This window comes from Sinocyclocheilus anshuiensis, unplaced genomic scaffold (genome assembly GCF_001515605.1).
Source record: "Sinocyclocheilus anshuiensis isolate Anshui unplaced genomic scaffold, SAMN03320099.WGS_v1.1 scaffold293, whole genome shotgun sequence".
NCBI classification, from domain to species: domain Eukaryota; kingdom Metazoa; phylum Chordata; class Actinopteri; order Cypriniformes; family Cyprinidae; genus Sinocyclocheilus; species Sinocyclocheilus anshuiensis.
The window spans coordinates 279543-291726 of record NW_015540858.1 but is presented as its reverse complement, the minus strand read 5'-3'; the positions used below and the strand labels follow the sequence as shown (position 1 = coordinate 291726).

Genomic DNA, 12184 nt, shown 5'->3' with positions numbered 1-12184 from the left:
CGCGAGTGGGGCTTGAGGAAGTGACGTCGCCTGCGTCTGCGCAGTGCGACCTGATGCAGCCCCTGAAGTGAGACACAGGAAACAGAAATACTGCAAAATAATAATAATAACGCAACTAAACGAGACGAAGTAACGTTGTAACATTTAGTTTCGTCTCGTTTTGTTCAACGAAAATGAAGAGATATTTTAGCATAGTTTTTATTTTGTAAACCACATTTAGTCTCGTTTTTATTTGTCCACAATATTGCAATATACCTTTAATTATAGTCATCGTCACATGACCAGCATTTACATTGCGTCTCGTCTCGTTTTCGTCACGTGATAAAGGTTCGTTGACGACGATATTTAGTCATAAGTTTCGTTGACGAAAGCAACACTAGTTACTAGTAACAACAGAATAGTTACTAATCGCTAGTGTCTATTTAATAGGTACTAGTATCTAATGAACGAGTCCTACATGCAATGACTAAATGCCAAAAATTCTGATAAGACATCATGGAGTGTTAGTCATAATGATGGTAATAATGGCATTTAGAATGAATGAATTGTTGTTGAATTTTGATGGTGGCGTTTGACGGGTTTCACTCCTCCATTATGGGATGAAATGAATCCATTTGTCTTGGAGAGATGAGCGATGTGTGGTGTCTTTCTTTTTTTCTAAAATATGTATATTCATAATATTTGCATCTGCACATTCTCCCAGTAGTCGACATTAGATTGGTGTCATTAGACAAACATCCAGTCAGTGTAATGTTGGGTTGAATCCAGGCAGTAAGTCTGTCTGTAAGAGACTTCAGTCTCAAAGGCTATTCAATACCTAATTACTCTCCTAATTTACTAAGAACACAGTCTGACCTATTGATTTGTGATTACTGTAAATAATACAGACACGTCTGAAGTTGAGCTCATTTTCCTTCGGCAGCTCTAACGGATGTCAGGCATGAAAGCAATAGGCCGTGCTTTACAGTGAATATAATATTTGAATGTTTTTATTTTTATACATCTTCAAATCAGCTAAATAATAAAGAATCAGCTAAAGAATCTGCTAAATAAAAGTAAAGAGAAAAGAGCAAAGGGTAATTGAACATAGAAAAGCGGTTCTCTTTAAATACAGATAAAATATAGATAACACTAATGTTAAAACATTTATTAATTATATCAATATGACTATATATTGGTATCAGTTATCTTTTATGTATTCATTTATGTATTAGATTTTTTTTTATATATATATTGTTGCAGTTTAAATTTTTTTTATTTTTTTTAATGATTTATTTTTCATTATTTTCATTTTTTTTTAAATAGGTTGAATTAAAAAAATGGTTGATATTAGATAAAGACATAATATCACAGCTTTTCCCCCCCCAATTTAAATAGGAAACTCTGCTTGTATATTGGATCTGCACTGTTATCCATCAATACTGTCTGCTGGTTATTACTGAAAAAAAAAAAATCAAATATCAGTATTTTTCTTTAAATACAGATATAACACTAACGTTAAAAAATGTGTTAAGTATATCAAAATGACTATATTAGTATCAGTTTATTTTTTAATTATTATTATTTAATTATATTATTTTAATAATTTCTTTTCTTATTTCTATTTTTATTTTTTAATTTGGTCAAATAATTTTTTATTGTAATATTTAATATGTTTTTATTTATACAATAGTAAAGAGCAAAGGGCAAGTGAAGGTAGAAAAGTGCTTCTCTTTAAATAGAACAGCCTGCTCTTTTGAAAGATTACTTGTTATCTCATCACATTAATCATCTCTAGACACATTAATTCAGTCTTCCTCAAATAACTCAGAAATGACCCACAGTGACCCTGCAGTTTGACAAAGCAAAGCATCTTGGCTCTCGTCACTGGTTTATGAATGACCCTGTGCTTTCAAAGTCAGTGTGCTGGAAAATTCTATATATAAAGCTTTATCTTTTCTATTTACTAGGTTCAGTGTGGGAGAAGTCAATACGACAGATTGGCTTCGAGAGGTGAGTCCAAGTGCTTATTTTAATCACAAGCCTATAAACTGCCTTAGAAACATTTTATGAAGGTTTCATTTCATGTCTGTTTATCAAACTCTCACATATTGCTATCGTGAATATGAAAGGTTTTTAATTGGAAATGTTTTTACTGCGTGAAATCTTTTGGCCTGTCTTTTACAACTGCTTCTTTATAGAAAGACACTAAACTTGCAACAAGCACTGCAAAATCATCCCCGATTATTGATTGAGTTTTTATGGAAAGCTTTGAGGAGGAGAAGAGAAAGTACTGTTGCTACCAGAACTTTGAGAGCGGTTTTGTGTAATTGACTGTGTTGGGAATGGAGTAGCATACTAAATACTGTGCAGTATATACTATATACTAAATGCTATTTTAAAAAGAATGTCAAACTACATTATGTAATGATGACAGGCATATGTGTGGTTCATATTTTCTTCAGTTCAAAAGTGCAGTCAGTAAGATTTTTTAATGTTTTCAAAATCAAACTCTTCTGCTCACCAAGGCTGCATTTATTTGATCAAAAATACAGTCAAAACAGTAATATTGTGAAATATTATTATTACAATTCAAAATAACTGCTTTCTATTTGAATATATAGTAAAATGTAATTTATTTCTCTGATCAAAGCTGAATTTTGAGCATCATTACTCCAGTCTTCAGTGTCATTCTAAGATGCTGATTTGCTGCTCAAGAAACATTTCTGATTATTATCAATGTTGAAAACAGTTGTGCTGCTTCATATTTTTGTGGAAAACTTGATGCATTTTATTTTTCATAATTCTTTGATGAATAGAAATTTCAATAGAACAGCATTTATTTGAAATAGAAATATTTTTTAACATTATTAAAAAAAAAAAGTCTTACTGACCCTAAACATGTGTACATACTGTGCCCAAAGTACATACTAAATACTGCAGAAATAGTAAGCTATATGCTATGAGTATACAGTATGCTATTCTGAACATCTCATCTGCTTAATCTCATCGATTTGCTTTGAAAGAAAGAGTGATAATTTCCCAAGGGTTGTTCTTTTCCTCCTTTCAGTCAGATATTGCAAAAAGAAAAAAAGAAAAAAGGTTATATATGATGGTGAAATTGAACCATGTTCCAGACAGACTTTTGGGAGCCCATGGTTTGGGTTCATGAAGGACAGAGGACCATTGAAAGTGAGAAATAGAAATATTTTTTAACATTATTAAAAAAAAAAAGTCTTACTGACCCTAAACATGTGTACATACTGTGCCCAAAGTACATACTAAATACTGCAGAAATAGTAAGCTATATGCTATGAGTATACAGTATGCTATTCTGAACATCTCATCTGCTTAATCTCATCGATTTGCTTTGAAAGAAAGAGTGATAATTTCCCAAGGGTTGTTCTTTTCCTCCTTTCAGTCAGATATTGCAAAAAGAAAAAAAGAAAAAAGGTTATATATGATGGTGAAATTAAACCATGTTCCAGACAGACTTTTGGGAGCCCATGGTTTGGGTTCATGAAGGACAGAGGACCATTGAAAGTGTGAGATATTTAGTTACAGGACGACTGGTCCTGTGCGCTGAATTTAAATATGTCTATATAGTTTTACACATTTGTATTTCAGTTTTAGTTATTTTTACACAAGTTACATAAATGAAAATGAGAAATGTTGGCAACTAGCTGAAAATAATAAATGAATAGTATGAATAATAATAATAATAATGAATAACATTAATATATAATTGTTATTTATTGTTGTTATTATTATTAGTAGTAGTAGTAGTATTATATAAATAATAAAAAAAGTTTATTATATTTTATTTTGTTACAAGTAATAGTAACTCAAGTAATAGTAACAATAGTCTGTTTTTGTTGAAAAAAACTAACATTATCTGTCAAAATAATAATAGAAAAAGTATATAACCATTTAGTGATATTAACCTTTGGAATAGTAGTACAGCCCAGTGCAACTAGTATTGTTTTCTAGTATGATACTGTAAGGAAATGGTTTTCCTTATGTTTATTCCCAACACACAAAATCACTTAGAAGAGTGTAATAACTTGCACACATAAGAGGGATGTGTTTTCAGTTTGAAGTACTTCAGCAAACAGAGACAGATAACATTACTCACCACTTATGCTGTGGCCAGCTGTCTGCCGTCCAGCAGCATGGCTCCAAACCAGCGCTTCCCCTGATGAACACTAAACCCAATTAAACCTGACCCACTGTTGACAGCCCAATTTTTCAAGGCCTACCTTGATGTTTGTGTGTGCTGGCCTGACTGTGATTGTATTAAGTGCGGTTTCCTGAGTACGGGAATCTCCACCTGCACCGTTTTCCAAGCAGCGCTGGTCGGAGGGCTCGAATCACCATAAGTGGCAGGAAGTTTGGCTGTAAACTGTTTATACTCCTATTTAGACCTGTTAGTTGAGCGAAGGCATTTATCCGTGACATAATGGCCCGCTGATGTCTCTCTGCTCCACCGACCGGCAGGGAATCATGGGAGAGAAATGAATCACATGAGCGAAAGGAGTTGATGCAGGAATAATTGTGATGTGGATGTTTGGGGTCTGAAAGTCATTGTTAAGAGCTGATGTAGGGAACATAATTTAGTGGAGGAGAGATCCTGCAGACAGATGCACCAAAATGGAAATTAAAATGATGCCAAAAGAGCTCTTAACGCTGTTGTTTTATTGTTATTTTATTTTTAAAACCTGATCCACCAATATGGAAATTATGGCAGACATTATAGCAAAAGCGCGGTTTAGTTTTGTTTACAATCTGCATTTAAATAAAGTAAACACACTTAGGGCAAAGAAAAAGGAAGTGCTAGAGCTAAAATACATTCTAGACTTTTCATTTGTTGTAAACCGAATACTTAAAACCCAATAGTGACTTTTGTTTTTTTTAATTGATGTATTGGTAAGTTTAGTGCAGATACAGTAAAATCAGCTGTTTACAGCATCGAGTCATGCTAACTTCATTTTCCTCATCTTGTGGTACATATAGTTTCTGACCGGAGAAACATTTGAAAAGAGTGTTGCAGTTACACATTACATTTTGCATGGACCTAGCTTTTTCTGCAGCAGTTTATTTCTGCATCTTGTGCGTTTTGCCCTTACTCACCCAAACTTTTCAACAAGGCTACTTTATGTGAATGCGAGTTCCTTAGCAAGTATTTGTGAATCACAGGTGTTTTCTGAGATGAGGACATGACTGCAGCCGGCAGTGAGGCCCAAACCAGCACATCCATTGCAAGAAGGCTGCTTTCTGTGCCTTGCCCTGGACTTTTATGTCACTTCCTGTCTCCTGTAGTGTTTGTAGTCAGTTTGTAGTCAGTCTATCTATCTATCTAGTTTGTAGTCCGTTTGTTCATTGGTTCCCCTTGATTAGTCTCCCCAGGTGTGTCTCATCTTGTTAAGCTTGTTAACCCCCTGTGTGTTTATATAGCCCTAGTGTTTCTTTAGTTCCTTGTGAGTTGTTGAATGTAATGGTTGTCTGTTTGCCAGTCATTCTGTTCTTTGTTCCCTTTGGTTTTTGCCTTATCGTTTGCTCTAGTTTTTCCATGAAATACCAGCACATAGATCCTTGCCTCTGCCTGTTTTCCACAGCTTCTCCACAACGTTACAGTTTTTCACTGGCATGTCTCTTTGACTAGTGCATCTTTGAGCCTATATTTAGTATAAGTAAAATACTTAAGTACTGTTAAAATCAGATACTCTAAGACTTTTACTCAAGTTGTTTTGGGATTGGTGACTTGTAACGTGTTGTGGAGTAATTTTCACTGATAAGGTGCTTTTACTCAAGTATGGTTTTTAGGTACTCTTTACACCTCTGCACATTATATATTGTATAAGCACATAAATCATCCATACATCGCGTTTCCTTTCATAATAGCATGAATAACTGCTTTTCATTGTCTGAATGATCAACAAAACACCTTCACTCAGACCTGTTTTGACTAAATCCTCCCGACACCGACTAAGCACTTCAGGACTTAATTTCACTCTTGTGTGAGTTTCAGAAGAACCCAGTATGTGTTTTATGAGAAATATTTATACTCTTTTAATATGGTGCAAGTCCGATTTTATTGAACTGTGTGGGGAAGCATATAAAATGGCACACAACAGACGTGTGCGAAACTCAAACTGGAAAATGCTTCTCGCAAATGTTTGCCGCCCTCACAGATGGCGTGCGGTTTAACGGGAATTCTGGCGATGCTAGTTTCTTTGTTACAGTCACGATTACCTGTAACAGGTTCATGTGAATACTGGACGTCTGCAAATCTTTAAAAAAAATATGTTAAAGAAAGATGTATGAATCATGCACTTTAATTAATGTGCTGTCCGTGTTTGTAGTGTTATTGGTGCAGATGCAGGCAATGGTATCCGAGTTTTCCTCCCGGATATTGGGATGTTCATGGTGAGTCTGTCCGTGTGGCTGCTGTGCAGAAAGCTGGTCCACAAGCTTCCCAGTGAAGAAATGGCCCAGGACAACCATGACTTTGAGCCTGAGGAAAAGGTGAAATTTGATAGATACATTCATGCACACAAATGCACATTGTTATCGCAACAAGTTATTCATTAATTTTTTTGAACTATTTTATTTGATAAAAATAAATAATAATTTAATACAATTTAATAAATAAAATTTAGTATTTATTTTCTTAATACTACTACTACTGCTAATAATTCTACTACTTCTTCTTCTACCTGTTGAGCTACCAGAACTTTTGTTGTTTTTAATAGTGTCTGTTCCCTAGAAAACAAACCCAACGGTACCAGTCAAGCTACCAGAACTTAGAAATAATTCTTGAATTATTTTAATCATTTATTTTATTTTATTTTTATGTAGTCACATATTTTTGAAGAATAACACTAAAGTGGATGATTGATTTTTGTCCTAGATGATTGTTTTCTTTCTGTGCTATAGTTACATATCTTTCATATCAGTCCATGCTTTCATTCTTCAAACACGATAAAATAATTTCAACTCAAATCAGTATTTAATATTTGATAAGTAGCAATGCAATAAACAGTATAATGTACAGTCAGCCGTTTATTATCACAAAATAAATCTATATGTCTACAATAATGACTGAAAGTTTGCATGCAGTGTCAGCTCAGCAGAAGTGTTGTTAAAGAACTTTACTATGTGAAATGTCATAATCACATTTTTGTGAACCCCACCCCAATACCAGCTTTCCAATTTTTTGTTTTCCCAGAAATAAAGCCCTACAAAACAGCTTTACTATGTTATAGGATGAAGAGAAGTTCCCAGAACATCTGCTACGAGTTTATTTTGTACACTTAAATATATATGTGACCCTGGAGCACAAAAGCAGTCTTAAGTCGCTGGGGTATATTTGTAGCAATAGCCAACAATACATTGTATGGGTCAAAATTGTTGATTTTTCTTTTATGCCAAAAATCATTAGGATATTAAGTAAAGATCATGTTACATGAAGATATTTTGTAAATTTTCTACTGTAAATATATCAAAACTTAATTTTTGATCAGTAATATGCATTGCTAAGAACTTCATTTGGACAACTTTAAAGGCGATTTTCTCAATATTTAGATTTTTTTGCACCCTCAGATTCCAGATTTTCAAGTAGTTGTATCTCGACCAAATCCTATCCTAACACACCACACATCAATGGAAAGCATATTTATTCAGCTTTCAGATGATGTATAAATCTCAATTTAGAAAAATGTACCCTTATGACTGGTTTTGTGGTCCAGGGTCACATATTAGACTGAAACTAATCACAAAACGTCTTTTTTTTTCATGTTGACTGTATTTAGTTTAAAGCGTGATGAGCTGTAATACTAGAATATATTAATAAAGTTAATGTTAATAAGAGACTTACTAGAGGTGTAAAGAATTGCCTCATGCTGTAGCTAAACATTTACTGGTGTTTATGTGCTACTGTGAACAGGAAGTAGTTTCCTCTGCTGAAGGCCATACATATGGAGCCAATAAAGCTAGATGGCCGTATTGTTTGTGTGTGAGATCAGAGTTAATCTAAACCAGATTAAACAACACTTAAACAGACAATGTCCATAAAATGGACTAGTTTACTGTGGACTGTGTAGTATATACTCTTTAGCATGCAATGATAAACATTAAAAAAATTATGCACTTTTGAAATGTTTTTTTTTTGTACTGTCAGTTGTATTTTTATATCCATTTTATTTCAAGTTAAAAAGTACTTTATGTATTTATTGACTTAAGTACAGTAATTAAAATTATTATTATTATTATTATTATTGTCTGTTCCCTAGAAACCAAACCTGCGCTACCATTTGTGCTATCAGAACTTAATAAAAAACATTTAATTATAATTATTTTATTTTATTTTAAATAATAAATTAATAAAAGTTAATAAATTAACTACATAAATATTTGTTATTAATATTAATTATTTATTTATTTATGATTAATAATAAATAAATTATTTGTTTATCAACCTAATCATACTAATAGTAATGACTATGATGATTATTATTATTATTATTGTTGATTGATTAGTATTATTAAAATAAAATACTATCTATCTATCTATCGATCTATCAATCTATCTGTCTGTCATCTATCAGTCTGTCTGTCTGTCTGTCAGTCTGTCTGTTGAAAGAAACATTTCTCATTTTCATTTAGTTTCATTTGATGTACTAAAATAACTCAAACTAAACCTGAAATAATATGTATAGAAACTATACAGACAATAATAAACTAATATAAATTATAATATAAATATAAATTATTATAAACTAATAAAAATGACAAAAACACAACAAAATGACTAAAACTTTAAAATTAAAATGTAAACAGAAAAACATGAAACATGAAAAACCGTTTGTTTACTTTACTTAATATTATTTGTTCATTAACATTTATTAACATTTTTTAAAAATTATGCATTTTTTTGTTCTATTTTTGTGCTGTCAACTTTTTTTCATCCATTGTACTCTGCACATTTTGTCAAATGTTTTAGGTCATGTGGGTTCGTATTCGTACAGTAAATGTGCATGATTCTTATGTTCTGTGATCAAACACAGGAGGAGAATGACGAGAAAGTGGAAAATGGTGATGGTGTTGATGATGATGATGACGAGATGCTCTTTGATGAGGACTTTGATGCAGAAGATGAGGCAGAGGAAGAGGACGGGGAGAGAGCAGGTCTGGATGAGGAAGAGGAGGTGGAGGAGGAGGAGGTGCAGGAGAGCATAAAGATGAAGATTCTGCGCAGAGTAGCAGGAGTGCCAACAAAACTCAAAGAGATCATCGGTAACCTCATCACAACTGCTGGACAAGTGGTGATTACCATTCTACTGGGATTAACAGGTGTGGATACGTGATACATGTTTGAAAATAGGCAAGCATTCAAATGTTTGGGGTCGGTAAGATTTTAATGATTTTGAAAGAATTTATTTATTTTTAAATTATCAATAGTCTTTAGTTTACAACACAACTGTAACCGTCATAAACCATAATTTGCATCTTCAACCATGAACCATCTCTTCTGCTCATAGAGGCTGCATTTATTTGATCAAAAATACAGTAAAAACAGTAATAATGTGAAATATTATTACAATTTAAAATAACTGTTTTCTATGTGAATATATTTTTCAGCATCATTACTCCAGTCTTCAGTGTCACATGATCTTCAGAAATAATTCTAATATGCTGATTTGCTGCTCAAGAAACATTTCTGATTATTATCCATGTTGAATACAGTTGTACTGCTGAATATTTTGTGGAAATCGTGCTGTATATATCTTTTTTCTAAAAATACTTTTTAACATTATAAATGTTTCTGCTGTCACTTTTGCAACTTACAGACCCTAAACTTTAGAACGGTAATGCAAAAGCAAATGAGATCATTTTGCATTCAATTTATTTCATATATTTAATGGAAATTTTCATATATTTCTGTGAATAAATGTCCAGCTCATATTTAATCCCAAAAATCAAAAGCAAATATTAAAAATATATTACATGAAAAAAATAAGATTTTTTTTGTAATGTTAAGAATATTTTGCATTATGACATTATTATGTTTTTTTTTTAATTAAGCACACTCTGTACCTAAATATATATTGTTTATACTGTGAAAACTATAAATATCATCCTGTCTGTTTTTTAAAGACCATATTTAATCATATTTAATCCCAAAAATCAAAAGCAAATATTACAAATATATTACATGAAAAAATTATAATTTGTTTTTGTAACGTTAAGAATATTTTGCATTATGACATTATTATGTTTTTTTTTTAATTAAAGCTGCAGTCCATAACTTTTTTTGGTTAAAAATGATCCGAAATCAATATTTGAGCAAGTACATAACCAGCCAGTGTTCAAAACTATCGCCTTACTTTATCCCGATTCACAATGGTTATCTTATAATAATGTTTTCTAATTTGAGTAGTATGGGTAGGTTTTCGCGGGAAATTCGAGCATGCCACTGCGTCATTCCAGTGTTCATAACCAGAGTGGTACTGGTAGGAATATGCGGAAAAAATTTGAGCATGCTACTGCGTCATTACGTCACATCTGTAAACATAAAGAAGTTGTCTCGACTAGTATATCATGTGCTATCGTGTGTGATGATCCGTGATCGTTTATAGCCCTTTCTCACCGCAGCTGGAAAAATGAAACATCATTTTGATGGTGGATTGTAATCCAGAAAAGATTGAAACACATGTAACTGAAATTAAATTATATTCCAGTTTTAAATGTGCATCTGATTACAGATAGGCTGGGATTACACAAGATTTGTATTTTAAAGAAAACCAGTTCGAAGGGAGCATAATCTGCTTTTTGGGTTAAAATAATTTCTTAAAATTAAATTGGAAGAGTATGACAATTAGATTAGACTGTGCAGAAATTGTACTTGTTCAGATGGCAATATATGGTGAAAATTCTTATTTGGGTCATATTCCAAGACGTAGGCTAGAATCTGTGATTGTGAAATACAGTAAATATCCACACCGGTGCAGTGACTGACTGCCACACATATGCCACACATACTCTTCAGAACATTAGATTCATCCGTGCTGGAGCCGTGCCGACTCACAACCCACGCAAGCTAGATAATTCCACACACAGCTGCAATTCCAGGTTTTCAAACAGAGATGGTGACAAAGAGGCAAAACTTACGGACTGCAGCTTTAAGCACACTGTACCTAAATATTTATTGTTTATACTGGGAAAACTATAAATATCATCCTATCTGTTTTTTAAAGACCATATTGAATCATATTTAATCCCAAAAATCAAAAGCAAATATTAAAAATATATTGCATGAAAAAAAAAATGTAACGTTAAGAATATTTTGCATTATGACATTATTATGTTTTTTTTTAATTAAGCACACTCTGTACCTAAATATTTATTGTTTATACTGTGAAAACTATAAATATCATCCTGTCTGTTTTTTAAAGACTGTACAAAGAAAGTCCTTTATAAATTAAATAATTTATAATGAAATATAAAAATATATTATGAAAATAATGTCACAATGCAAATAAATATTAATGTAAAAATTCTAAATATAAAAAAATGCTTTATCAATTAAAAGTCTGTCAGTAGAATACAAGTCTAATCGGTCTATGTTCTGGTCTCCAGGTGTCACGCTGCCCTCTCTGAGCTCAGCCGTCTACTTCTTTGTGTTTTTGGGTCTGTGCACGTGGTGGTCGCTCTGCAAGACCTTTGACAAGCTGCTCTTCAGCTGTCTGTGTGTCCTCATGGCCATCTTCAGTGCTGGTCATCTCACCATACTTTATTCCAACCAGTTCCAGTTCCTGCAGGAGGCCATCGGCCTCAACGACAGCTACACCAGGTCAGAGACGAGCAATATCTATAACAGCGACCTGCATCATATTTAAAGGATGAAATACAGTTTGTGTTTCTTACTAACTTTGGGGCTGATAATAGTGTCTGTTTTGCTGGAGCACGTCACACTTTCTCACAAAATATGATGCATTTCGTAGCATTTTTGCTTTCGACAAGCATTTGTTAGCTTTGTATTCTTCCTTAATCAGCAGAAAAACTCCCAAACGTGATTCCTGTCTGAGTCTGAGCCACATTACAGCTATCTTCAATTCTCAGCCCATTTTGATATGTACTGTATGACATTATTTTACATCTAATCCTGATTTCAAGGTTAGAATTATGGCCAGTGACAGAAGAAAAT

General features: G+C 32.8%; 1 protein-coding gene across 1 annotated transcript in view; it reads left to right on the top strand.

The window, feature by feature from the left end:
* Positions 1-12184, top strand: part of LOC107687923 (piezo-type mechanosensitive ion channel component 2-like) — a 91512-nt gene that overhangs the window by 17841 nt on the left and 61487 nt on the right. The window contains 4 exon segments of the mRNA XM_016485412.1: positions 1950-1992; positions 6342-6504; positions 9045-9330; positions 11617-11830. Of these exon segments, the coding sequence (XP_016340898.1) occupies positions 1950-1992; positions 6342-6504; positions 9045-9330; positions 11617-11830 (706 nt within the window).